The following is a 24,594-nucleotide window of genomic DNA, read 5'->3' as shown; positions in this document are numbered from 1 at the left end:
AGGGGCGATGGCATGGAAGTCTCAGCGTATATGGGCCGGGACCCATGCTGTCTGAACGGGTGCACAAACACTTGATTTGTGTGCCAGTTCACTAGTTTTAACTCTCCCTATGTAGCGTATATCGGCCAGGTGTGAAAACACGCGAGAAGCTGGATGGTCATTTTAACGAATTGCAGCCACCTTCGGCGATCTGACAAAACTATCATATCTAGTAGAGAGGATTGTCCGACAAGCTACAACCGTTTCGTTGTTCGCCATCCAGTGACAGGTGGCACTATCACTACAGGCCCCTCTGTCTGTTGGAACAGTTTCCAGCCGCTTGGCTGATGGGCAATTGGTTTCACGGCGCCCATTACATATACTGCCTTTGGCACCCACACATCATCGCTCTGTTTGCAGTGGTGTCATGAATTACGAAACTGGCCTGCTACGGAGCGGAACCAGGTTGTCTTTAGCTATAAATCCAGGTTTAGTTTGGGCACTGACAATAGCCATGTTACTGGCTGAAGACCTAGTGGTGAGCGCCTAGATCCTGCCTTTGCTGTGGAGCTGCACACTGTGATAGACATGATGATTAGTCAGTGTAAAATGTCTATCGATTTGTACTAAACTAAACGTATTATGTGTGTTTTGTGACTTCAGCCTAATGTGGAACTCTGCTGCATAAGGAAAGAGTTAAATCACAGTGTTATATGTTATTGCTTGTATTCAATACTGAGTGTTTCCCCAGTCCTTTCCCATCCCCCACACAGAAACTTCTCCATACTAACTTCTGCAACAAAGAGATACATGCGGTCAAAAACTGAAAGTAATAGAACAAAGGACAAATGAGACACACAGTGGACTTCGGAGAGGGGTGGGGGATATTATATGATCCGACAAATGAGAATCCTATATGTTACTGATGTAATCTGTTGCACGCCCATTAAGGGGCAGGTGTTATGTCTTGCAATAAAAGGGGCTGTCTGGGTGTTTCTCTCCAGTGCCATTTTGGATATAAGACTGATAGCTTGTGTCTGATCTGGTCGATGATGTGTGCACACTATACAATTTGGAAGCTACAAAATACCCCGAAACCTGCTGGAGAAAACCATAATCCAGATCAGTGGCGTCCTTCTGGGGGGCCCGAGTAGAGATTTTGATTTCTTTCATTCTGGAAAAATACAGAGATCGGCAGATAGCACGCAGAACTCAGGGGCCCGAAAATCTACAGAACACGGTAAGATTGCTTTATGTTAAACCTACCGATGTGAGCTGAATTCTGACTGCTAATCTGCCTGTTTCTGATCCAGAGTGATAAATCAATGAAAGGCAGGTAATATAGTTCTTTCTACTCAGAAAAAAGACCACCGTTTTAACCTGCCTAAGGGGTATTTTGTATGCTGTGTATATTATGTCTGAGACGGTTAAAAATTGTGTATACAAGACCAAGAGACAAATTCTGTGAGGGTTAATGTGTCAGAAGGGCGGACTTGGCTGTTTAAGTCTGAGGGAACACTCCGGAGAGACACTTACTCCTAGGTAAACTAGTGTGAGGTTAGGAAAATTTATGATACGCATATTTACCTGTATGATTGAGCGTGTTATGTTCTCATATGTGGAAAGGTATATACGCGGAGAATTATAGCCGTGCTTTGTGACAGCCAACGTCTCCAGGATATTGTTGAGGTTTTGGTCATTGAAAATAATCGTCAGTCTCTGTGTATAGCTAAATGTCCTGTCCAGACTATGTGCAGTGTTTATTATTGGGGGAGGGTTGCTGATAAGACAGTGGACTGAAGTTAAGCCACTGAAAGCATTTCCCAATGAACCCTTCTGTTCTCTTTGTCTTGTATTTTGTAGAATTAATGTGCATTGTGATCTGAGTGGGAAAGAGAGGTTATATTGGAAGGATTTGAAGAAAGCAAAGTTTACAAGAGGAACACTATTGTGTCCAGAAACTTCAGATAGGATAGAATAAGCAGGTAGAATAGAATGAGGGATCAGTACAGGATGTTTTGGAATATGCAAAACATGTAGAAACGTTTTACAAAGAAAAGGATCAGGAAAAGTTGCAGAAAGAAATGTCAGGTTATGGACAGATAAGCAGAAATGAGTATGGTAAGATAGACTGTAAAAAGTTTTCAGAAGACGAGCAGGAAACTCAGCAGAAAGAAAGGTGTTAGGTGCTAGTTTTTGCTAGGAGGTGGTATAACGTAAGAAAGCGATTCAAGATGAGAAAGAATAGTGGGAGATGTGTATTGCTTATGAACAATGTAATGCCTTTGTGTTGACTACAACCCCTCCCTGTAATGGCGGCCACACTTGCAATGTTTAAAACCCCACATAGTGTGACTCTGCAGCAAATGTGGTGAGCCCTGCCCCCACCCTGAAGTTACTTCCCCCCATGTGCTCACTTTCAGGGTGTGTGATGTTACTTCCGGTCCCTCCCCATCCGGGACAGGACCAGGCCCTGCCCCTTCCTCCTCCAGCGGCCATTTTGCCTCACCTGGAAGTGCTGCCATCCCTGGCCCCGCCCCTTCCTCTGGCAGCCATCTTGCCGCACCTGGGAGATTTGTAGCCCCGCCCCTTTCTGCCTCTGGCAGCCATTTTGCTGCACTTGGGAGGCCTATATTCCCCAATGCCACTGTATCCAGTGCTAACATCATGATTGTCTGAAGTAAGGTTTGTTTGACCAGACTTTGTTACACTCCAAGATGTGGCCACTTTGGGTGCAGGATAAGTTCAGGGAAACAAACCTTTGTGAAGATGCAGCTTGGGACATAGTAGATGACTAAGCTGGTTTATAGTGTATGGAAGATTGGAGTTGATGCATGGGGGACAGAGGCCAGGAATACATGACAGGGGATGCTCTCTCATGTTCCCAGGGGCTCTGTTTTCCACTGCCCGCTTCTCCAATGGATGCTCAGACAGATGATGTTATGGAAGGCTCCTACAGATGGAATAATTTCCCTATAGTCACCCAGCAAACTTTTTCATGCAATTTGATGAAGTAATTTTACTTTTTATGTGAAGAAAGAGGGACTGAATTGCTAAAGAATAGGATGTTAATTCATCCGTATTCTTTAGTTTTTTCCTTAAGTCTTTTGTATATTCTAGTGTCAGTCTACACTGAAGCTATAATTGTATTCCGACAGGAGAGTGAAAGTTAAACGCTGGACGTTCCCTGAAATACTATTACACTGGGTGACGTAAAATTTTACTTGTGTTGCGCCCCCTTGTGTTAAAAAATGCTAATTGTGACCTGAAGGAAAAAAAAATTTTTTAAGGAGATTTTCGCTCAGACTTCGCTGCATACAATGTCACCTTGACTTACAAAGTGCTTGTTTTTGTGCCTCTTGGTTTCCTTTTTCAACTTGTACTAGTTTGAACGCAATTACTCTTTTTTTAGAGATGAGCGAGCGTACTCGGAAAAGCACTACTCGCTCGAGTAATGTGCTTTATCCGAGTATCGCTGTGCTCGGGTATGAAGATTCGGGTGCCGCTGCGGCTGACAGGTGAGTCGCAGCGGGGAGCAGGGCAGAGCGGGCGGGAGAGAGGGAGAGAAAGATCTCCCCTCCGTTCCTCCCCGCTCTCCCCTGCAGCTCCCCGCTCCATGTCGGCACCCGAATCTTCAGGGACGAGCACAGCGATACTCGGATAAAGCAAATTACTCGAACGAGTAGTGCTTTTCCGAGTATGCTCGCTCATCTCTATCTTTTTCCCATTGAGTATTCCGGTTCAAAAGGGGGGAGGCATAGGTGATCTGGTTATAGATGATCTAGGTGTTGTAGATCAGCTATTGGGTATAAAAAAATAAAAAAATAAATGGAATAAGATAACCAGATTCCGAGCCATGTGAAATAGAACATCAACACGAATATTTAGTACTAATACAGTAAGAAACTGCAGGTATGCAAACAGTTACCGGAACCTCTGTTCATAATGCATATGTTGAGCTTTTTGCAGATGGTACCAGGGTAAGGATTGATGACTCCACATCGGATATGCAGTGGTCACACAACAAGATGTCCTAGAAGCAGAAGCTCTGCCTCCGCATGTCTCAGCACAAGAAGCGGAATGGAAGGCCCTCACTGAGGCGAGTAGAGTGGCGAGAGGTAAGACGGCAACCATTTATACTGACTCCTGGTATGCATCTGGCATAGCTCATGATTACAGCCCAATATAGAAGGCCAGACAGTTTTTACCTTAAGCAGGACAACCAATTGAGAATGGTGCAGCGGTGCAGAGTCTCATGGAAGGCCCTACTTCTACCTGACAAAGTTGAGAGTTCGCACCGATTCCTACACTGGAGAGGCGAGAGACGACACCCTCGCTGACAGCATAGCAAAGGCAGCGGCCCTCAAGCCGTGGAAGAAAGAAGAAAAGATACTGACAGCATGAGTCAGTGGTAAAAACTTTGGACATTGACAAAAATTTGAACTTTGATATGCTAAAGACTTTTACAGTTACAAGCCAGCAAGGAAGGAAAGAATGGACTAATATGGGAGCAGCAGAAACAGGACCGTGTATGGTGAACAGTCAACAGCACTTGCCCACCACAGTTCCTGTATCCCATGATGGCCCAGCTGATGGATGGAAAGACCCACCTAGTAAAGCAGCAATGACGACGACGCTTGAAAGAGGATGGGCGACTTCTGGGGTTCTCTGTAGCTGCTGCATCATTTGTCCAGTTTAGCATGATCTATGCCATAGGTGAGTCAGGGCAGAAGTAAATTTGCCACATCACACTTGACGGGACCACTCTACCCATTTCAGGGATTGCAAATTGACTACGTTCAGCTCCTACTTGTTGGGAAGTATGAATACGTGCTTGTTGTTGTTGATGTCTTTGCAGGTTGGAGGCTGACCCTGTTACCAAGGCAAACAAGTAGGTAACCGCAAAGAAGCTCATGAACGAGGTAAACTGTGAATATGGGGTACCAGAAGTGATTCAGAGTCAGACAGAGGTATAAACTTCGCAGGTGAATGTAACATGTCATGTCTGCTTTTACATAATCTACCATTTTTAGAGTAGTGGAAAGGTGGAGAGACATAGTGGCACGCTAAAAAGTAAGATACTTAAAAATGACGCCACTTTGGAAAGACTGCCATCCCATAGCCCTATACAGTGTTAGATATGAACCCAGGGGGGATCATACATTATCTCCCTACGAGATTGTTTGGGCTAGCCCCAAGGCTAGGTCGTTACTATCCTCAGTAGTTACAATTACAATCTGATGTGTTGACTAAGTATGCGATTTCCGTTGTTAAAGAACTAACCAAAGCCTATGCACAGGTGTTCTCTTCCAGACTCAGAGGCAGACACTGGGACACATATCTTGCAGCCTGGGGATTGGGTGTGCGTCAAGAAGTTCCCCAGGAAGCACCCTTTTGAGCCCCGATTTGATGGCCCCTACCAGGTGCTTCTGACTACTGCCACAGCTGTGAAACTAGCCGAAAGACTTACATGGATCCATGCTTCATACTGCAAGAAAGCTTCAGATCCGGGAGACCAGTCTTAGTTGTGCCAAAGACATTACTCTGGTTAGGGCTAGGGAGAGAGGAGGGTGGCAACTGGAATCCTTAGTCGGAAGAATATGAGGGTATGGTTACCTTCTGGTATAACTCGTTCAATGCTCAAGTAGCCGCATATTCCTTCGACTATTGTGCTCTGGTCCCGTGTCTAGGCGCAAGATCCCACCGCAGGCCAGATTTAGCTCAGTCCAGCTGGTTATATGACTTACATAATCGGGGAATACAATATGTTTGCGCCACTGATAACGTCTGGGGAGAAGACTGCCGTTATTGGGGATTAGTGGGATGGAACGCAGGAACAGACTAATCCTATAAACCGCGAAGTGCCTTAAATAAGAAAGATAAGAGCAGGAAATCCCTAATTAGTCGTATAACCCTCCTTGAGAATAATAAGGACAGCAGGTATTGGAAGGCTGAACTTAGTATGTTGCTTGGTTTTAATGCGGTTGTTACACTAACCATGGGAGATCCAAGCCCGGGGGACGGGGGGACTTACAGTCTGGGGACATAACGGTACGGGAGGACAGATCCCTTAGGGAAGTTTAAAATAAGGGATATGGTAGATGCACCCGAATGGAAGCCTTCACTTAGTCCCTTGCCCATAATTAACCCCCTCCGCCGTAAGATAAAGACCTTGACGAACATAATGATCATAGCCGACCCTACCTTTTGAGGACACCTTGACAGTAGCGACTGGCTACTCTGACCAGAATCTCTGGGTGGAGTTGATGAGGTACAATGCTAACAGGAGCAACAAGTCTAACTGTTGCGTGTGCGGTATTGCCCGACCATACTCGGGGATGGTCCCCTTAAATCTCCCTGTAGATGCTGAAGAGTGGTTTATTAGTCTCTTCATGAACATTTCCGCTAATTACACTGTCCGTGAGAAGTGGAAGAAGGAATACTCTATAACTACTTAAGTGTTTTGCACCGGAAAGAGTATTACTGACTACCCTGGAAACTACACCTGCCAGGCAAATAGGCAGGGTGGAGGGAGATTTTTGGGGAACTCACCAACGGGTATTGCTCCTCCTACGGTACGATAGGAGGGGAATGGACACAGAATCAGGTCCAGTCCTTAGGAGACGTTTACTGGCTTTGTGGAGACATGAGGTAGAGGACCCGCCTGGAGGGTAATTGGACAGGGGAGTGTGCCTTAGCAAAGCCCTTATGCTCCTCCACATCCTGTCAGACAACATTGAGGATAATGAGGTTACCCCCAATAGTTAATTTATCTCGATCCAACTCAGTCTGTGTTTTGTGGTTATCCTGTCATGTTGGTCTATCCTTATTTTCCGCATAGGTACGGCGGTTCCTTCCAGTCTTGTCACTAGGTAGTGTAGGGTCAGTGCAGGTGGCCTGGACGTGTTCACCATCCGGACTATCTCCAGGAGGGTCATTGGTGTGGGTGAAGATTAGGGAGTCCCAGGCCGTGCGTACCTGTGCACACTACTAGTATTGTAACATTATACTAGAGCGAGAAGAGAGACCCCTGGTGGTAGTTTTGATCTACACGTGTACATTGACGTCATAGGATAGCCAAGGGGGGTACCTAACGAGTTTTAAAAAATAGAGACCAAGTTAAAACTAGATTCGAGTCCATTTTCCTGATCATTATGGTAGATAAACGTTGACTGGATTAATTATGTTTATTATAATTAGCAGCGGTTTATAAATTATACTAGAGACGCCTTATAGGGACTAGTCGACCAATAGGACCTACCTCGACTATGACTTTTCAAAATAGAATGGCCTTAGATATGATTTTAGCTAAAAAGGGGAGTGTCTGTAAGATGATAGGGGAGACTTGTTGTACCTACATCCTAGATGACACGTGACCCGCAGGTAAAGACGCAGTTGCCATTAAGAAGCTGACTGCACTAACTAAAAAGAGCTAACTTTTGGGACCAGCACTCGCCATGGATGAGCGGGTGGTAAAGGATCCTGGCACAGATGGGCGTCGCTGTTGTATGTGAACTAATGATTACCTTTTCTGTTCTAGTCTGCTGTGTTATCCCCTGTGTCAGAGAGACCTGTGAAACTAATGCTGGAAAAGCTACTCCCACAATGAGTTCGCTGGATGCATCCCCAGAAGGAGTGGACAAGTCCTACACCCCCTTGAAGACCCTAAAACGAATCTTCAACGCGCTCCAGTTATAGGCTCACGCGCAGAGAACTGTGAAAATTAGATAGAGAGTTAAAGGATAGACATTTTAAGGGGGGGTTGTGATAGACATGATGATTAGTCAGTGTAAAATGTCTATCGATTTGTACTAAACTAGACGTATTATGTGTGTTTTGTGACTTCAGCCTAATGTGGAACTCATGCTGCATAAGGAAAGAGTTAAATCACAGTGTTATATGTTATTGCTTGTATTCAGTACTGAGTGTTTCCCCAGTCCTTTCCCATCCCCCACACAGAAACTTCTCCATACTAACTTCTGCAACAAAGAGATACATGCGGTCAAAAACTGAAAGTAATAGAACAAAGGACAAATGAGACACACAGTGGACTTCGGAGAGGGGTGGGGGATATTATATGATCCGACAAATGAGAATCCTATATGTTACTGATGTAATCTGTTGCACGCCCATTAAAGGGCAGGTGTTATGTCTTGCAATAAAAGGGGCTGTCTGGGTGTTTCTCTCCAGTGCCATTTTGGATATGAGACTGATAGCTTGTGTCTGATCTGGTCGATGATGTGTGCACACTATACAATTTGGAAGCTACAAAATACCCCGAAACCTGCTGGAGAAAACCATAATCCAGATCACACTGCCCCCACTGCAGGTAAGATGTCTGGGGGGCCATCGCATATGGCAGTTGGTCACCCCTAGTAGTGGTACGGGGGACAATGACAGCTCAGCAATATGTTCGGTACATCCTGCAGCCACACGTGTTGTCTCTCATGTCAGGGCTGCCAAGAGGCATTTTCCAGCAGGATAATGCTGGGATGCACCTATTAAAGGTGTTACAGGTCTCATAGAATGTATCATGATTAGAGATGAGCGAGCACCAAAATGCTCGGGTGCTCGTTACTTGGGAAGAAATTTTCGCGATGCTCGAGGGTTCGTTTCGAGTAACGAACACCATTGAAGTCAATGGGCGACTCGAGCACTTTTGTATATCGCCGCTGCTCGCTAAGGTTTCCATTTGTGAAAATCTGGGCAATTCAAGAAAGTGATGGGAACGACACAGCAACGGATAGGGCAGGCGAGGGGCTACATGTTGGGCTGCATCTCAAGTTCCCAGGTCCCACTATTAAGCCACAATAGCGGCAAGAGTGGGCCCCCCCCCCAAACAACTTTTACTTCTGAAAAGCCCTCATTAGCAATGCATACCTTAGCTAAGCACCACACTACCTCCAACAAAGCACAATCACTGCCTGCATGACACTCCGCTGCCACTTCTCCTGGGTTACATGCTGCCCAACCCCCCCTCCCCCCCGCACGACGCAGTGTCCACAGCGCACACCAAAGTGTCCCTGCGCAGCCTTCAGCTGCACTCATGCCACACCACCCTCATGTCTATTTATAAGTGCGTCTGCCATGAGGAGGAACCGCAGGCACACACTGCAGAGGGTTGGCACGGCTAGGCAGCGACCCTCTTTAAAAGGGGCGGGGTGATAGTTCACAATGCTGTACAGACGCAATGAGAAATATAATCCTGTGCCACCACCATCAGGAGCTGTACACGTGGGCATAGCAATGGGGAACCTATGTGCCACACGCTATTCATTCTGTCAAGGTGTCTGCATGCCCCAGTCAGACCGCGTTTTTTTATAAATAGTCACAGGCAGGTACAACTCCGCAATGGGAATTCCGTGTGCACCCATAGCATGGGTGGCTCCCTAGAACCCACCGGCTGTACATAAATGTATCCCATTGCAGTGCCCATCACAGCTGAGGTAACGTCCGATTAAATGCAGAATCCAAGATTGGCAACAGCACGCAAAATAAATTTACTATCAGAGGTATATATACCTATAATCTAACCACATTAAATAATGCAAGGTTCTTAGTATGTAATTTGATCAAACTACATTGGCCCATCCACCAACGTCCAGGTGACCAAGCTCTCAGATGGGTCCTAACACTAATACCAGGTGGTTTATCTCAACCTGGGAAAGCTGAGTTACTACCTCTCAGAATGCTCCTCTCTTGGGACTAAGCCTACAAATAAAACCAGGGAGGGTAGGATACCTTATAGATGTTTCAATAGGAGGGACAGGAGGTGAATGGGCGGCAGGTGTGCACGACCCAGTGAAGGCAGCCAAAACTTCACAATATATGTACAGAAAGGGAAAAAGGGGGTCAGCACTAACCATGGGAAATATATCCCAATAGAAATGTATAGGTGCACGTTAAACCATGGCTGCAACACACAGTAGAAGCAGAATCCAAGATTGGCAACAGCACGCAAAATAAATTTACTATCAGAGGTATATATACCTATAATCTAACCACATTAAATAATGCAAGGTTCTTAGTATGTAATTTGATCAAACTACATTGGCCCATCCACCAACGTCCAGGTGACCAAGCTCTCAGATGGGTCCTAACACTAATACCAGGTGGTTTATCTCAACCTGGGAAAGCTGAGTTCCTACCTCTCAGAATGCTCCTCTCTTGGGACTAAGCCTACAAATAAAACCAGGGAGGGTAGGATACCTTATAGATGTTTCAATAGGAGGGACAGGAGGTGAATGGGCGGCAGGTGTTCCCGTCCGATTAAATGCAGGTGGGCTTCGGCCCACACTGCATGCCCCAGTCAGACTGGGGTTCTTTAGAAGTGGACACATGCAGTTACAACTCCGTGTGGATCGACAGCATGGGTGGGTGCCAGGAAGCCACCAGCGGTACATAAATATATCCCATTGCATTGCCCATCACAGCTGAGGTAATGTCATGTTTAATGCAGGTGGGCTTCGGCCCACACTGCATGCCCCAGTCAGACTGGGGTTCTTTGGAAGTAGACACATGCAGTTACAACTCCCTGTGGACCCACAGCCTAGGTGGCTCCCTGGAACCCACCGGCGGTACATAAATAAATCCCATTGCAGTGCCCAGCACAGCTGATGTAACGTCAGCTTTAATGCAGGTGGGCAAAAAATTAATTGGATTACACTGTAGGCGAGGGCCCCCAAAAATTGGTGTACCAACAGTACTAATGTACGTCAGAAAAATGGCCCATGCCCAACCAAGAGGGCAGGTGAAACCCATTAATCGCTTTGGTTAATGTGGCTTAATTTGTAACTAGGCCTGGAGGCAGCCCAGTTAAAATAAAAATTGGATCAGGTGAAAGTTTCAACGCTTTAATGAGCATTGAAACGTATAAAAATTGTTTACAAAAATTATATGACTGAGCCTTGTGGGCCTAAGAAAAATTGCCCGTTCGGCGTGATTACATCAGGTTTCAGGAGGAGGAGCAGGAGGAGGAGGATGAATATTATACACAGATTGATGAAGCTAAAAGGTCCACGTTTTTGATGGTGATAGAGAACAATGCTTCCATCCGCGGGTGCAGCCTACGTATTGTTTAGGTATCGCTGCTGTCCGCTGGTGGAGAAGAGAAGTCTGGGGAAATCCAGGCTTTGTTCATCTTGATGAGTGTAAGCCTGTTGGCACTGTCGGTTGACAGGTGGGTACGCTTATCTGTGATGATTCCCCCAGCCGCACTAAACAGCCTCTCTGACAAGACGCTAGCCGCAGGACAAGCAAGCACCTCCAGGGCATACAGCGCAAGTTCAGGCCACGTGTCCAGCTTCGACACCCAGTAGTTGTAGGGGGCAGAGGCGTCACGGAGGACGGTCGTGCGATCGGCTACGTACTCCCTCACCATCCTTTTACAGTGCTCCCGCCGACTCAGCCTTGACTGGGGAGCGGTGACACAGTCTTGCTGGGGAGCCAGAAAGCTGTCAAAGGCCTTAGAGAGTGTTCCCCTGCCTGTGCTGTACATGCTGCCTGATCTCCGCGCCTCCCCTGCTACCTGGCCCTCGGAACTGCACCTTCTGCCACTAGCGCTGTCAGATGGGAATTTTACCATCAGCTTGTCCGCCAGGGTCCTGTGGTATAGCATCACTCTCGAACCCCTTTCCTCTTCGGGTATGAGAGTGGAAAGGTTCTCCTTATACCATGGGTCGAGCAGTGTGTACACCCAGTAATCCGTAGTGGCCAGAATGCGTGTAACGCGAGGGTCACTAGAAAGGCATCCTAACATGAAGTCAGCCATGTGTGCCAGGGTACCTGTACGCAACACATGGCTGTCCTCACTAGGAAGATCCCTTTCAGGATCCTCCTCCTTCTCCTCCTCAGGCCATACACGCTGAAAGGATGACAGGCAAGCAGCATGGGTACCCTCAGCAGTGGGCCAAGCTGTCTCTTCCCCCTCCTCCTCATGCTCCTCCCCCTCCTCCTGCTCCTCCTCAACGTGCTGAGATATAGATATGAGGGTGCTCTGACTATCCAGCGACATACTGTCTTCCCCCGCCTCCGTTTCCGAGCACAAAGCGTCTGCCTTTATGCTTTGCAGGGAACTTCTCAAGAGGCATAGCAGAGGAATGGTGACGCTAATGATTGCAGCATCGCCGCTCACCATCTGGGTAGACTCCTCAAAGTTTCCAAGGACCTGGCAGATGTCTGCCAACCAGGCCCACTATTCTGTAAAGAATTGAGGAGGCTGACTCCCACTGCGCCGCCCATGTTGGAGTTGGTCTTCCACTATAGCTCTATGCTGCTCATAGAGCCTGGCCAACATGTGGAGCGTAGAGTTCCACTGTGTGGGCACGTCGCACAGCAGTCGGTGCACTGGCAGATGAAACCGATGTTGCAGGGTGCGCAGGGTGGCAGCGTCCGTGTGGGACTTGCGGAAATGTGCGCAGAGCCGGCGCACCTTTCCGAGCAGGTCTGACAAGCGTGGGTAGCTTTTCAGAAAGCGCTGAACCACCAAATTAAAGACGTGGGCCAGGCATGGCACGTGCGTGAGGCTGCCGAGCTGCAGAGCCGCCACCAGGTTACGGCCGTTGTCACACACGACCATGCCCGGTTGGAGGCTCAGCGGCGCAAGCCAGCGGTCGGTCTGCTCTGTCAGACCCTGCAGCAGTTCGTGGGCCATGTGCCTCTTCTCTCCTAAGCTGAGTAGTTTCAGCACGGCCTGCTGGCGCTTGCCCACCGCTGTGCTGCCACGACGCGCGACACCGACTGCTGGCAACGTGCTGCTGCTGACACATCTTGATTGCGAGACAGAGGTTGCGTAGGAGGAGAAGGAGGAGGAGGGTGGTTGAGTGGAGGAAGCATACACCGCCGCAGATACCACCACCGAGCTGGGGCCCGCAATTCTGGGGGTGGGTAGGACGTGAGCGGTCACAGGCTCTGACTCTGTCCCAGCCTCCACTAAATTCACCCAATGTGCCGTCAGGGAGATATAGTGGCCCTGCCCGCCTGTGCTTGTCCACGTGTCCGTTGTTAAGTGGACCTTGCCAGTAACCGCGTTGGTGAGGGCGCGTACAATGTTGCGGGAGACATGGTCGTGCAGAGCTGGGACGGTACATCGGGAAAAGTAGTGGCGACTGGGAACATCATACCTTTGAAAGCCTCTGTTTCCACAACCCTATACGGCAGCATCTCCAGGCTGATAAATTTGGCTATGTGCACGTTTAACGCTTGAGCGTGCGGGTGCGTGGCGGCGTACTTGCGCTTGCGCTCCAACACTTGCGCTAGCGACGGCTGGACGGTGCGCTGAGAGACATTGGTGGATGGGGCCGAGCACAGCGGAGGTGAGGGTGTGGGTGCAGGCCAGGAGACGGTAGTGCCTGTGTCCTGAGAGGGGGGTTGGATCTCAGTGGCAGGTTGGGGCACAGGGGGGGAGGCGGTGAACGGCCTTCGTCCCACCTTGTGGGGTGCTTGGCCATCATATGTCTGCGCATGCTGGTGGTGGTGAGGCTGGTGGTGGTGGCTCCCCGGCTTATCTTGGCGCGCGAAAGTTTGCACACCACTGTTCGTCGGTCATCTGCACTCTCAGTGAAAAACTGCCAGACCTTTGAGCACCTCGGCCTCTGCAGGGTGGCATGGCGCGAGGGGGCGCTTTGGGAAACAGTTGGTGGATTATTCGGTCTGGCCCTGCCTCTACCCCTGGCCACCGCACTGCCTCTTCCAACCTGCCCTGCTGCTGCACTTGCCTCCCCCTCAGAAGACCTGTCCTCAGTAGGCGTAGCAAACCAGGTGGGGTCAGTCACCTCATCGTCCTGCTGCTCTTCCTCCGAATCCTCTGTGCGCTCCTCCCTCGGACTTACTCCAATTACTACTACCTGAGTGATAGACAACTGTGTCTCATGGTCATCGTCCTCCTCACCCACTGAAAGCTCTTGAGACAGTTGCCGGAAGTCCCCAGCCTCATTCCCCGGACCCCGGGAACTTTCCAAAGGTTGGGCATCGGTCACGACAAACTCCTCCGGTGGGAGAGGAACCATTCCTGGCCATTCTGGGCAGGGGCCCGGGAACAGTTCCTGGGAGTCTGCCTGCTCCTCAGAATGTGTCATTGTAATGGAGTGAGGAGGCTGGGAGGAAGGAGGAGCAGCAGCCAGAGGATTCAGAGTTGCAGCAGTGGACGGCGCAGAATTCTGGGTGGTCAATAGATTGCTGGATGCACTTTCTGCCATCCACGACAAGACCTGCTCACACTGCTCATTTTCTAATAAAGGTCTACCGCGTGGACCCATTAATTGTGAGATGAATGTGGGGACGCCAGAAAAGTGCCTCTCTCCTAATCTCGCAGCAGTTGGCTGCGATACATCTGGATCAGGAGCTCGGCCTGTGCCCACACCCTGACTTGTGCTTCCGCGTCCTCGCCCACGTCCACGTCCTCTAGGCCTACCCCTACCCCTCAGTATGCTGTATTACCAGTAGTGCAGTAACAGAACGCTGTAATTAAATGTGCCGCTTATTGGCCTGTGGTTGGAGGCTGACTTCCCTTACGGAACGCACAGCAGAGCCAGGAAACAATTTTGCGCACGCCTGTAGTGAGACGTAGGTGCGTATGACTGAGCTAGTGGAATTCACAGCGCAGAAGCAGTCAAGTGGCCAAAGGCCAGTAGTAGGCCTTAAGTATCTTGCTTCTATTTTTTTAAAATGCTGAGCTGATACAGCAGACAGATACTGTAGGCAGCGTATAATATTATGTATACTGTTTCCCTCTGGCGGGATGACAGCGCTGATGTAACAGAGACAGCAGATCCAGGAAACAATTTTGCGCAAGCCTGCTGTAACGCTTAGCTGCGTATTAATTAGGACTACTACCCCCAGCAGATAGATACTGTAGGCAGCGTATAATATTATGTATACTCTTTCCCTCTGGCGGGATGACGGCGATCATGTAACAGAGACAGCAGATCCAGGAAACAATTTTGCGCAAGCCTGCTGTAACGCTTAGCTGCGTATTAATTAGGACTACTACCCCCAGCAGATAGATACTGTAGGCAGCGTATAATATTATGTATACTCCTTCCCTCTGGCGGGATGACGGCGATCATGTAACAGAGACAGCAGATCCAGGAAACAATTTTGTGCAAGCCTGCTGTAACGCTTAGCTGCGTATTAATTAGGACTACTACCTCCAGCAGATAGATACTGTAGGCAGCGTATAATATTATGTATACTCTTTCCCTCTGGCGGGATGACGGCGATCAGGTAACAGAGACAGCAGATCCAGGAAAAAAATTTGCGCAAGCCTGCTGTAACGCTTAGCTGCGTATTAATTAGGACTACTACCCCCAGCAGATAGATACTGTAGGCAGCGTATAATATTATGGATACTCTTTCCCTCTGGCGGGATGACGGCGATCATGTAACAGAGACAGCAGATCCAGGAAACAATTTTGCGCAAGCCTGCTGTAACGCTTAGCTGCGTATTAATTATGACTACTACCCCCAGCAGATAGATACTGTAGGCAGCATATTATATTATGTATACTCTTTCCCTCTGGCGGGATGACGGCGATCAATTTTTTGGAAAAAGCCCACTGCCTATATAGACAGTATATCTCTTTCACCTTTCCCACTGTCCCTGCCTCACCAGTACTGGCCCTATACTCTGTACAATGACTGCAGACTGCGGACGCAATGCTCTGCACGGCCGATATACAAAAAAAAAAAAATGTGCAACACTGCTAAAAGCAGCCTCAACAGTACTGCACACGGTCAGATGTGGACCTAAGAAGGACTGTTGGGGTTCTTGAAGCCTAAAATAACTCCTAACGCTCTCCCTATAGCAGCTCCAGCATCAGCAGCACTTTCCCTGATCTCTGTCAGAATGCATCTGTGGCGAGCCGTGGGCGGGGCAGATTTATATACTCGGGTGACACCTGATCTCACCAGCCACTCACTGCCGGGGGGTGGTATAGGGCTTGAACGTTGCAGGGGGAAGTTGTAATGCCTTCCCTGTCTTTCTATTGGCCAGAAAAGCGCGCTAACGTCTCAGAGATGAAAGTGAAAGTAACTCGAACATCGCGTGGTACTCGTCACGAGTAACGAGCATCTCGAACACGCTAATACTCGAACGAGTATCAAGCTCGGACGAGTACGTTCGCTCATCTCTAATCATGATGGATTTTGTGTTTACTGCCATTTTGTATGCTAACATCCATTTTGTCTGAATGTTGTATAAGACTTGTAATGATCCATGTCTGTTCTTCTGCTTACACAGAGATTTTCTCCTACAGACAGCTTCCCCATTTAATAGGAAAACGCTTTTCCCAGACTAATAATAACAGATGAAGCCGGACACAGATCACAAGTGCCATGAGACATAGAAGCTATTTCCAGACTAATGAAGATCACCGCTGATTGTTAAGAAATAAGCAACTTGGAATAAGACTCTGCCTAGAGATGGATGAGGAGATCTTCAAGAGGAAGAAGCCAAATCCTATATGTTTAAGGTTTAGTGTTGCAATCACTTACTGCGCATGTCAGACACTCCCTTGTCTGTTTGCTATCATAAAAGTCTGTTGCGATAAAGAATAAAGGGGAACTATCTTGAATACACCAATTTGCGTCTGATGTGTCTTACTTCTGCGAAGTACTTCACCCCATTCTTTTTTTTAATATAATTAGAAATAGCAAAATCTACTGTATCTAAAGTATATTTTGGTAACACAGGAATGTCTCTGCAACATAGTTAGACTTCTGTGCCTGCCCGGTTATCACCAGTGGAACATATAATACACTTTGACCCCTTTGCCTGACCTAGGTGGATGATTTTGGTGTCATTAGATTAGTGACATCCTCACCACTGCTGTAAAATCCTAAAATTTGAGGGTGATTCATCGAGTGACCTGTGAGGGCAGCTCAAAGCTGCAATGTTAAATCTATGGGCGCACGCCACTATGAAGAGTGAATCATTGCTAAATGACGTTCCTAGCAAGTCATGGACGGCGAACATTTGAAGTGGAATCCTCAGCAAGCCAAAGCAGTTGGGGACTGAAGAACGTGCGTTCCCCACTGCTGGGGAAGAATGCAGGATGTCTGAAGAAAGACCAGGGATGAAGGAGAGGCAATTACAGAAAGGATATAGAGAAAAAGATAATAACCGGACACATGGGGGATCGGCAAGAGGTGGGGAAGAAGGCTGTCAGTCGCCGGCAAGTGAGAGAGAGAGGTGGGGGGAGTAAGGAGGATGGAGCAGGGCTGGAGGAAGAGGTAATGGTGAGCAGTGGGATGGCTGTAGTCTTGTCTTATACAGCAGGTGTCGGGGGTGGGACAGAAGCCACTGCTCTGACCCCTGTGTAAGGGCTGGCACAGTGGCCTCCGCTCCCACCCCAGTGTATCTTGGTGGGCTAACTCAAAACCCCTACATGACAGGGGCTTACATGAGGAAGGTGCAGCAGTTATTTCAAATATCCCGCTAGAAGCAGGCGTGTGGAGGGATTGGTTCGGGAATAAGCCTGATTGGGTAGGAGGAATAAGGCGTGGGGCCGGCAAAAATTTCAAACCTGTGTAGGCGTGTACAGTGATGAGCTCTGTCAGAGGATAAGCCTGATTGGGCAGAGTGTATAAGGGGTGGTACGGTGGGAGTTATACGCTGAAGCGGAAATCAAATCGGTTGCTGGAAACAAAGTGGAGGGGAGCAATAATAATGGGAATGTGGATAGGAAGGAAAGATGATGGATGGTGTGGGGAAATCATCACAATATGTGTGCAACTGTAGATGGTGGAGAAGGGGCCAAATGGACAGAAAGAATGGGGGGGGGATGGGGAAGGTTATGAGCGGTATATGATCAGTATGAAGTAGGGGGGAATAAAGGAAACACATTATATATTATATATATATGAGGGAGAGAGAAATGGGGGGAGAGGGGAAAGGGAGGTTTGCCAAAACATTTTATCTTTGCGTAGCAAACATCAGGTCAATCTAGTCTCATAAATTACTGTACTGGGCTTTAATTCCCAACAATAGCAGATGTACGGCGCAAGATTAAAGCCTCTCTGCTCCTGCAATTAAGCAGCAGCCAGTCCACAGCTGTTAGTCACAGTAGAGGAGAAGGGAGAAGTTTTTTTTAACCACTTCTGCCTTCTCCTTTCCTGGGTACATAGTGCTCAATAAGTACTATGTACTAAAAAGTGGAAGTGTTCCACTAAGCGACCCGACGATCACACGATCGCTTGGAGACCCCTGTTAGAGCAGAGCTGCAGGGTCCTTCAGACCCTGATCAGCTCTATTGGTGACTGATGTCACTACAGGGGGATGTTTTCCCCTGTAACTGGGGCTCCTACGAATGCCTCAGTTACAGTGGAAAAACGTGAAATAAAAAGAAAAAAACAAAGTGAATGTTGCCCAAAGGTCTCATAAGATGTCATGGGGGACATAGATGGAAAAAAAATAGTTACACAAATAAGTAAAAAAAAGGAAAGAATAAAATAAAAATGTATACATAAAAAAGAAAACAACCCACTACACCGCCAACCAAAACCATCGCCATATGCGCCCTGTAATCCCAAGCTATACATATTGTATATCAAAATGCTCTAAACAAAATAAGAAACCCGTTCCCATACTTTATTTTAGCGTAAATATACTAATTGAAAAAAATACAACTGTAAATTTAAAATATATATATATATTTTATCCGCAATAAGGGCTTATTCTGATGTGTGTATATCGCCCGGCCGGTATACGCTGCCCCTCTCTGCAGGGGGAGAAGGCAGGCCAGGGCGGGAGCAGGGCACTGAGTCCCATCCCGCCCCTCCCATTGCAAACAGTGAAGAGGTGGTGGGAACTTAGTGCACTTAGGGCGTGAAAACCCGGCCGATATATGCACGTCTGAATAAGCCCTAAAACTAAAAACTGGAGAGAACAAAGTCAGTTAAAAAAGACCTTTAAAAAGTTGCCCTTTATGTCATAGAAAAAAAAGAAGCAATAATAATTTTGGTAACTGAAGGGAAAAAAATATTGGCAGTAAAACCACCACATGGGTAAAATCCCTAAAAAGTGTCTGGTGCTTAAGAGGTGAAAGCAAGCCTATCCTAAGTATCCACAGTGGCATACTTCCCATGGCTAAGTACATGCTCACATCTGCACCAAAGCTCGGGGGCAGATCCAGCATAAAAGATGAACTTGCAATATTTTTCCCGGTCCCATTGAAAGCAATGGGCGAGGTGTTCCAAGGGAACGCCAAAGATAGGACATGCCACGATTTTTTCACTCATTTATTTGACCCCTTTCAAAAGATTGGGATTCACATTCGTGCGATATTCATGCATCTTGCATCACACAAATCCTATGCGATTTTCTCGGTTGAGTGTAAACTGCCGAAGGCTGGCTTCACACGAGTGTGTCGGATTTCGGCTGTGAAGCTGGCTGGTGACCCCACGTACATGTGGTTTCTGTACTGTGTATGACTTATTTATACAGCGCCAACATATTCTGCAGCGCTTACAAAATGGGGAGAACGGATACAAAAAACAAACAAACATACAAAATGACATCTAGTAATCAGTTGCTAAAGACAATAGGGGTGGGGTCCTGCTCCAAGGAGCTTACATGGGACCCTCCCTCTCTCTTAATTGCCACCTGCCAGCCACCAATTACTGCATATCAAATAGATGCCTCCTATTTGAAGAGGTTTTCCAGTTATGAGCTACTGATAGCCTATTCTTAGGATAAGCCCTCAATAGCAGATCAGGGGGTATCTGCCACTAAAGGCCCCCACCAATCAGTTGTTCTCTGAACTGCTGCATTTGGATGTGGTGCTAATTTTTACAGAAAGCAGACAGTTCCATTCTCAATGCAATGTCTGCCTTGGTATTGCAGGCCTATTTTCCATTGAAATGGAAGGCCTGTGATACCAAGCCTGGCCACTGCAATGAGAATGGAGCTGTTTACTTTCTACAGAAATCAGCTCAGTGCGTGAGTACACCGTCCCAGCAAACATCTGATCGATTGGGGGCCCGAGCAGCGGGCAGCCCCTGATCTGCTATTGATGGCCTATCCTAAGGATAAAATATCAGTAGCTTATAACTGCACAACCCCTTTAAAGGGGTTCTGACACAAATAATTTTTTTATGCTTTAGCAGCCATTGTTCCCTGGTCTGCCTAATGGACCCAGGGAACCCATGGGTTAATGGCTGCTAAAGCATAAAAATCTTATACTTACCTGTTCTCCTGTTGTTGTTGACATCGGGGGGTCATCTCCCGGCAGCATATTAGCACTTTCTGCTTAGGTTAAGCAGCCTGACTAGAGCCATCTGAATGGTGCACGCTGTGCAGTCACGTGGTGCCGAAGAGCCAATCAGGTGGCTCTAATCAGCAGCGCTGCTTAACCTAAGCAGAAAGTGCTAGTATGCCTCCCGGCAGGCAGTCTTCTTCCTCCAGCAGCCGCGCCGCTCCGGGATCGCGCGCATGCGCAGTGGAGAGGTGCCCTCTGACAGGAGTCAGGACGGGCCGCGTCTCCACTGCGCATGCTCAGCACTCCGGAGTTCAGCAGGACGGACGGGCCGCCCACAGCAAGCACTGTGCGGTCCGTCCGTTCACCTCGGAAGTGCCTGACGGACGGACCAGAGCAGGAAGCGGTCTTTTTGACCGCTCCTGCTCTGCTTTAAAGGCACAGAAGAAGATGCCGGCTGGAGGGGACATGCCTGGCGATCGGGCCAGGCCAGGCAAGGTGAGTACAATTCTTTTTTTTTCATGTCAGAACCCCTTTAATGGGATTGCTCTAGTGCAGCTCTGTCTTACTTGACAAGAAGATAGAGATAATAATAATCTTAAAAAAAGGTATTTTTCTTCTTCTGCATAATTTTCATTATTTAAGTAGATCCTCAAATGTATTCTCCATCTCCTAATCACTGTAGACCAAAAAGCTTTCTTCCAGATTTTCATCACTGCCGTAAAGGTAAAAAAAAGTCCACACTTGGGTCACCTGTGGTTGTTATAGTTTCTTCCATAGTTTCTTGCTAGGAATGTCCTTTGTCTTATCTACTGTACTCCTTTCAAGCACATCTTGTTCTGGCATAGGAGACAATAGAGACATCTCTTCCTCTATTGGTGTAAGAGCAGACTAAGCCCTCATGTCCACGGGCAAAAGAAGAATTAAAATCCGCAGCAGATTTTAACTCTTCTCCTGCCCGCGGATCCGCATCCCATAGGGATGCATTGACCACCCGCGGGTAGATAAATACCCGCGTATGGTCAATAAAAGTGATTTTTTTAAAAATGGAGCATGAAAAAATCTGGACCATGTTCCATTTCCATGCGGGTCCCCCGCGGGGACGGCTCCCGCGGGCTTCTATTGAAGCCTATGGAAGCCGTCCGGATCCGCGGGAGACGAAAATCGGAATTTACTCACCTGCTCCGGATCTTCCCTTCGCCGCGGCGAAGGGAAGATCCGGAGCGGGCGAGAGGTAAGTTTATTCTTATTTTTATGCCTCATGTCCGCGGGGCCTGATTTTCCCCGTGGACATGAGGCCTAAATGGACCATGTGGCCTTTTTCTGCTTTCAATTTTCTATGTTTTTATGTTTGCATCAGTAACTTTTTAGGAAACATTGTTAACATAAGTTCTTTCAGAGTTCTTCAATCTTCATGGTAGAAATGTGTATTAGTAGCAAAGTGTATGAAGCATGTACAATGTGTATCATGTACATTTTGAACCATATGCTTCAGGATGTCTCCATATTAGCCAGTTTGGATGAGGCAATGGGGAATTCTACTGGAAGACTAATGATGGAGACTGACACTTCTAGCTTGATGTAAATCTCTGTACTTACATCAGATGAAAATAATTGAGAAAACATAATTTCTGTTCTGTTTTTTCCTAAATTCACAGACGTTTTGATGAACATTTACAGTTAAAATATGGGAAGTAGCTTAAAAAAAACCCTGATACTTCCTGGAATTAAGTCATTTTTATCATGGACTACCATGAGAAATGAGATATGATTATTATCATTTCTAACAAATACTTGAAGATTCTATTACAAGACACAGATCCTATTCAAAACCTTAATGGAAACACATTATTGAGATACCAAAAGGGGACGACGATATCAAACCTTTTTGCATCCTTGATTCTAGCTATTTATCACAAAAGAAAAAAAAAAACAGTTACCCCAGGCTTCTTCTCTGAAAAATGTGCAAAGATATAAGTTCTTAAAAATAACAAATAGGTTCTTAGACAGTTTGGGACAAAAGTACCTAATAAGGGACCACCTGAGATGCTCTTCAACGGGGTTGGTCTAACAGACTGAATACCTATGTGGGCTCTGATATATTGGCACTAATGGACAGGAGTCATAGAACACATAGAAAGGATTGTAACTAGAGATGAGCGAGCATACTCGTCCGAGCTTGATGCTCGTTCCAGTATTAGGGTGTTTGAGATGCTCGTTACTCGAGACGAGCACCACGCGGTACCCGTCTCGATTAAACGAGCACTGACCATTGAATTCAATGGAGCCGGCAATACAGCCGGCTCCATTGAAAGCAATGGGCTGCCGGCGAGCGAGGGATGAATTTTCGGGAAGGGCTTAAAAATATAAGCCCTTACCTGAAAATCATCCTTAAGGGTACGTTCAGATGAGCGTGTTTTGGTGCGTGCAACACTGCATTCCCTATGGTGTGTGCACATCTCCGTACTTTGCAGGTGCGTGCCTGCAAAGATAGGACATGCGTGCACCATGAATTCATGAATGGGTGAGTGCTGCCTCTGATTGGTCCCTGCGCTGAGTCAATCAGGGGCAGCACTCACTCACCCATTCATGAATTCATGAATGGGTGTGAGTGAGAGCTGCCTCTGATTGGTGAGGCTGTGACCAATCAGAGGCAGCTCATTCAGCAGGTGGGGATTTTAAATCCCCGGCTGCTGAATACTACTCAGTGCAGTTCAGAAGAACTGTCGGCCAGACGCGGCTGAACTCCGGCTGCAGCGGAAAGGTGAGTATACATTATTTTTTTATTTTTACACATTTTAGGATGATTTTCAGGTAAGGGCTTATATTTTTAAGCCCTTCATGAAAATTCATCCCGCGCTCGCCAGCAGCCCATTGCTTTCAATGGAGCCGGCTGTATTGCCGGCTCCATTGAATTCAATAGGCTAACATAATTCTTCTCTGCCACAGCTGTTACAGCTGTGGCAGAGGAGAACGACCTCAATGCTGGCATAATTTTTTTTCTATTTTTACACATTTTAGGATGATTTTCAGGTAAGGGCTTATATTTTTAAGCCCTTCCCGAAAATTCAGCGCGCGCTCGCCGGCAGCCCATTGCTTTCAATGGAGCCGGCTGTATTGCCGGCTCCATTGAATCCAATGGGCTAACATCGTTCTTCTCTGCCACAGCTGTTACAGTTGTGGCAGAGGAGAACGATCTTTATGCTGACAGTGGGGGGGGGGGGGGTCTCACTCTTGCCAGTATTGTGGCTTAATAGTGAGACCCCTCGGAGCCCGAAATGCAGCCCTGCATGTTGCTCCTCGTCTGCCCTATCCATTGCTGTGTTTTTTACATGACTTTGGTGATTTGCTAAGATTTTCACAAATGAAAACCTTAGCGGAGCACCAGTCATATACAAAAATGCTCGAGTAGCCCATTGACTTCAATGGGGTTCGTTACTCGAAACGAACTCTCGAGCATCACTGAAAGTTCGACTCGAATAACGAGCACTCGAGCATTTTGGTGCTAGCTCATCTCTAATTGTAACCAATGATAAAAGTAATTGAGATGACTGGGAATAAAATAAACCATTTTGCCCGACTCCTTTTGCCACACATTTCAAGTCCAAACATAGCCTAGAATGGACCGACCTCAAGTGATGGACAATGTGTTAAATCCACCTGGTAATAAGAAGGAGAGATCTGCACAAGGATCCTTACAGGCGAAAGTGAATGGATTTTCTGAAGTACCTCAGTGAGACCGCAGGGACGAAAGAAAAAATGTAATTTTTTTTCTTAAAGGGGTTGTCCCGCGAAACAAAGTTGGGGTATACACTTCTGTATGGCCATATTAATGCACTTTGTAATGTACATTGTGCATTAATTATGAGCCATACAGAAGTTATTCACTTACCTGTTCTGTTGCTGGCGTCCTCGTCTCCATGGTGCCGTCTAATTTTCAGCATCTAATCGCCGGATTAGACGCGCTTGCGCAGTCCGGTCTTCTGCTTTTCTGAATGGGGCCGCTCGTGCCGGAGAGCGGCTCCTTGTAGCTCTGCCCCGTCACGTGCCGATTCCAGCCAATCAGGAGGCTGGAATCGGCAATGGACCGCACAGAAGACCTGCGGTCCACCGAGGGTGAAGATCCCGGCGGCCATCTTCACCAGGTAAGTAAGAAGTCACCGGAGCGCGGGGATTCAGGTAAGCACTATCCGGTTTTCTTTTTTAACCCCTGCATCGGGTTTGTCTCGCACCGAACGGGGGGGCTATTGAAAAAAAAAAAAAAACCCGTTTCGGCGCGGGACAACCCCTTTAACAATGAGTTCTAATAATCATCATCCAGAAGAATCTGATAACTTCTGAGATAAACAAGCAGAGCCAACAGTAGGAAGATACAATGTGCTTATTAATGTACAACACTAATATCAAGATACAATAAACTATT

At 47.3% G+C, this 24,594-nt stretch overlaps 1 protein-coding gene across 1 annotated transcript in view; it reads left to right on the top strand.

The window, feature by feature from the left end:
• Nucleotides 1–1,051, top strand: part of LOC136576614 (beta-glucuronidase-like) — a 30,742-nt gene extending 29,691 nt beyond the window's left edge. The window contains exon 13 of the mRNA XM_066576073.1: nt 984–1,051. Within this exon, the coding sequence (XP_066432170.1) occupies nt 984–1,020 (37 nt within the window). The 3' untranslated portion in view covers nt 1,021–1,051. The remainder of the gene's footprint in view (nt 1–983) is intronic.
• The last annotated feature ends 23,543 nt before the right edge of the window (nt 1,052–24,594 follow it).

Source organism: Eleutherodactylus coqui, chromosome 1 (genome assembly GCF_035609145.1).
Source record: "Eleutherodactylus coqui strain aEleCoq1 chromosome 1, aEleCoq1.hap1, whole genome shotgun sequence".
In the NCBI taxonomy this organism is placed as follows: domain Eukaryota; kingdom Metazoa; phylum Chordata; class Amphibia; order Anura; family Eleutherodactylidae; genus Eleutherodactylus; species Eleutherodactylus coqui.
Note: the sequence above shows the minus strand (reverse complement) of the source record. Positions and strands in the feature narration are given on the sequence as shown.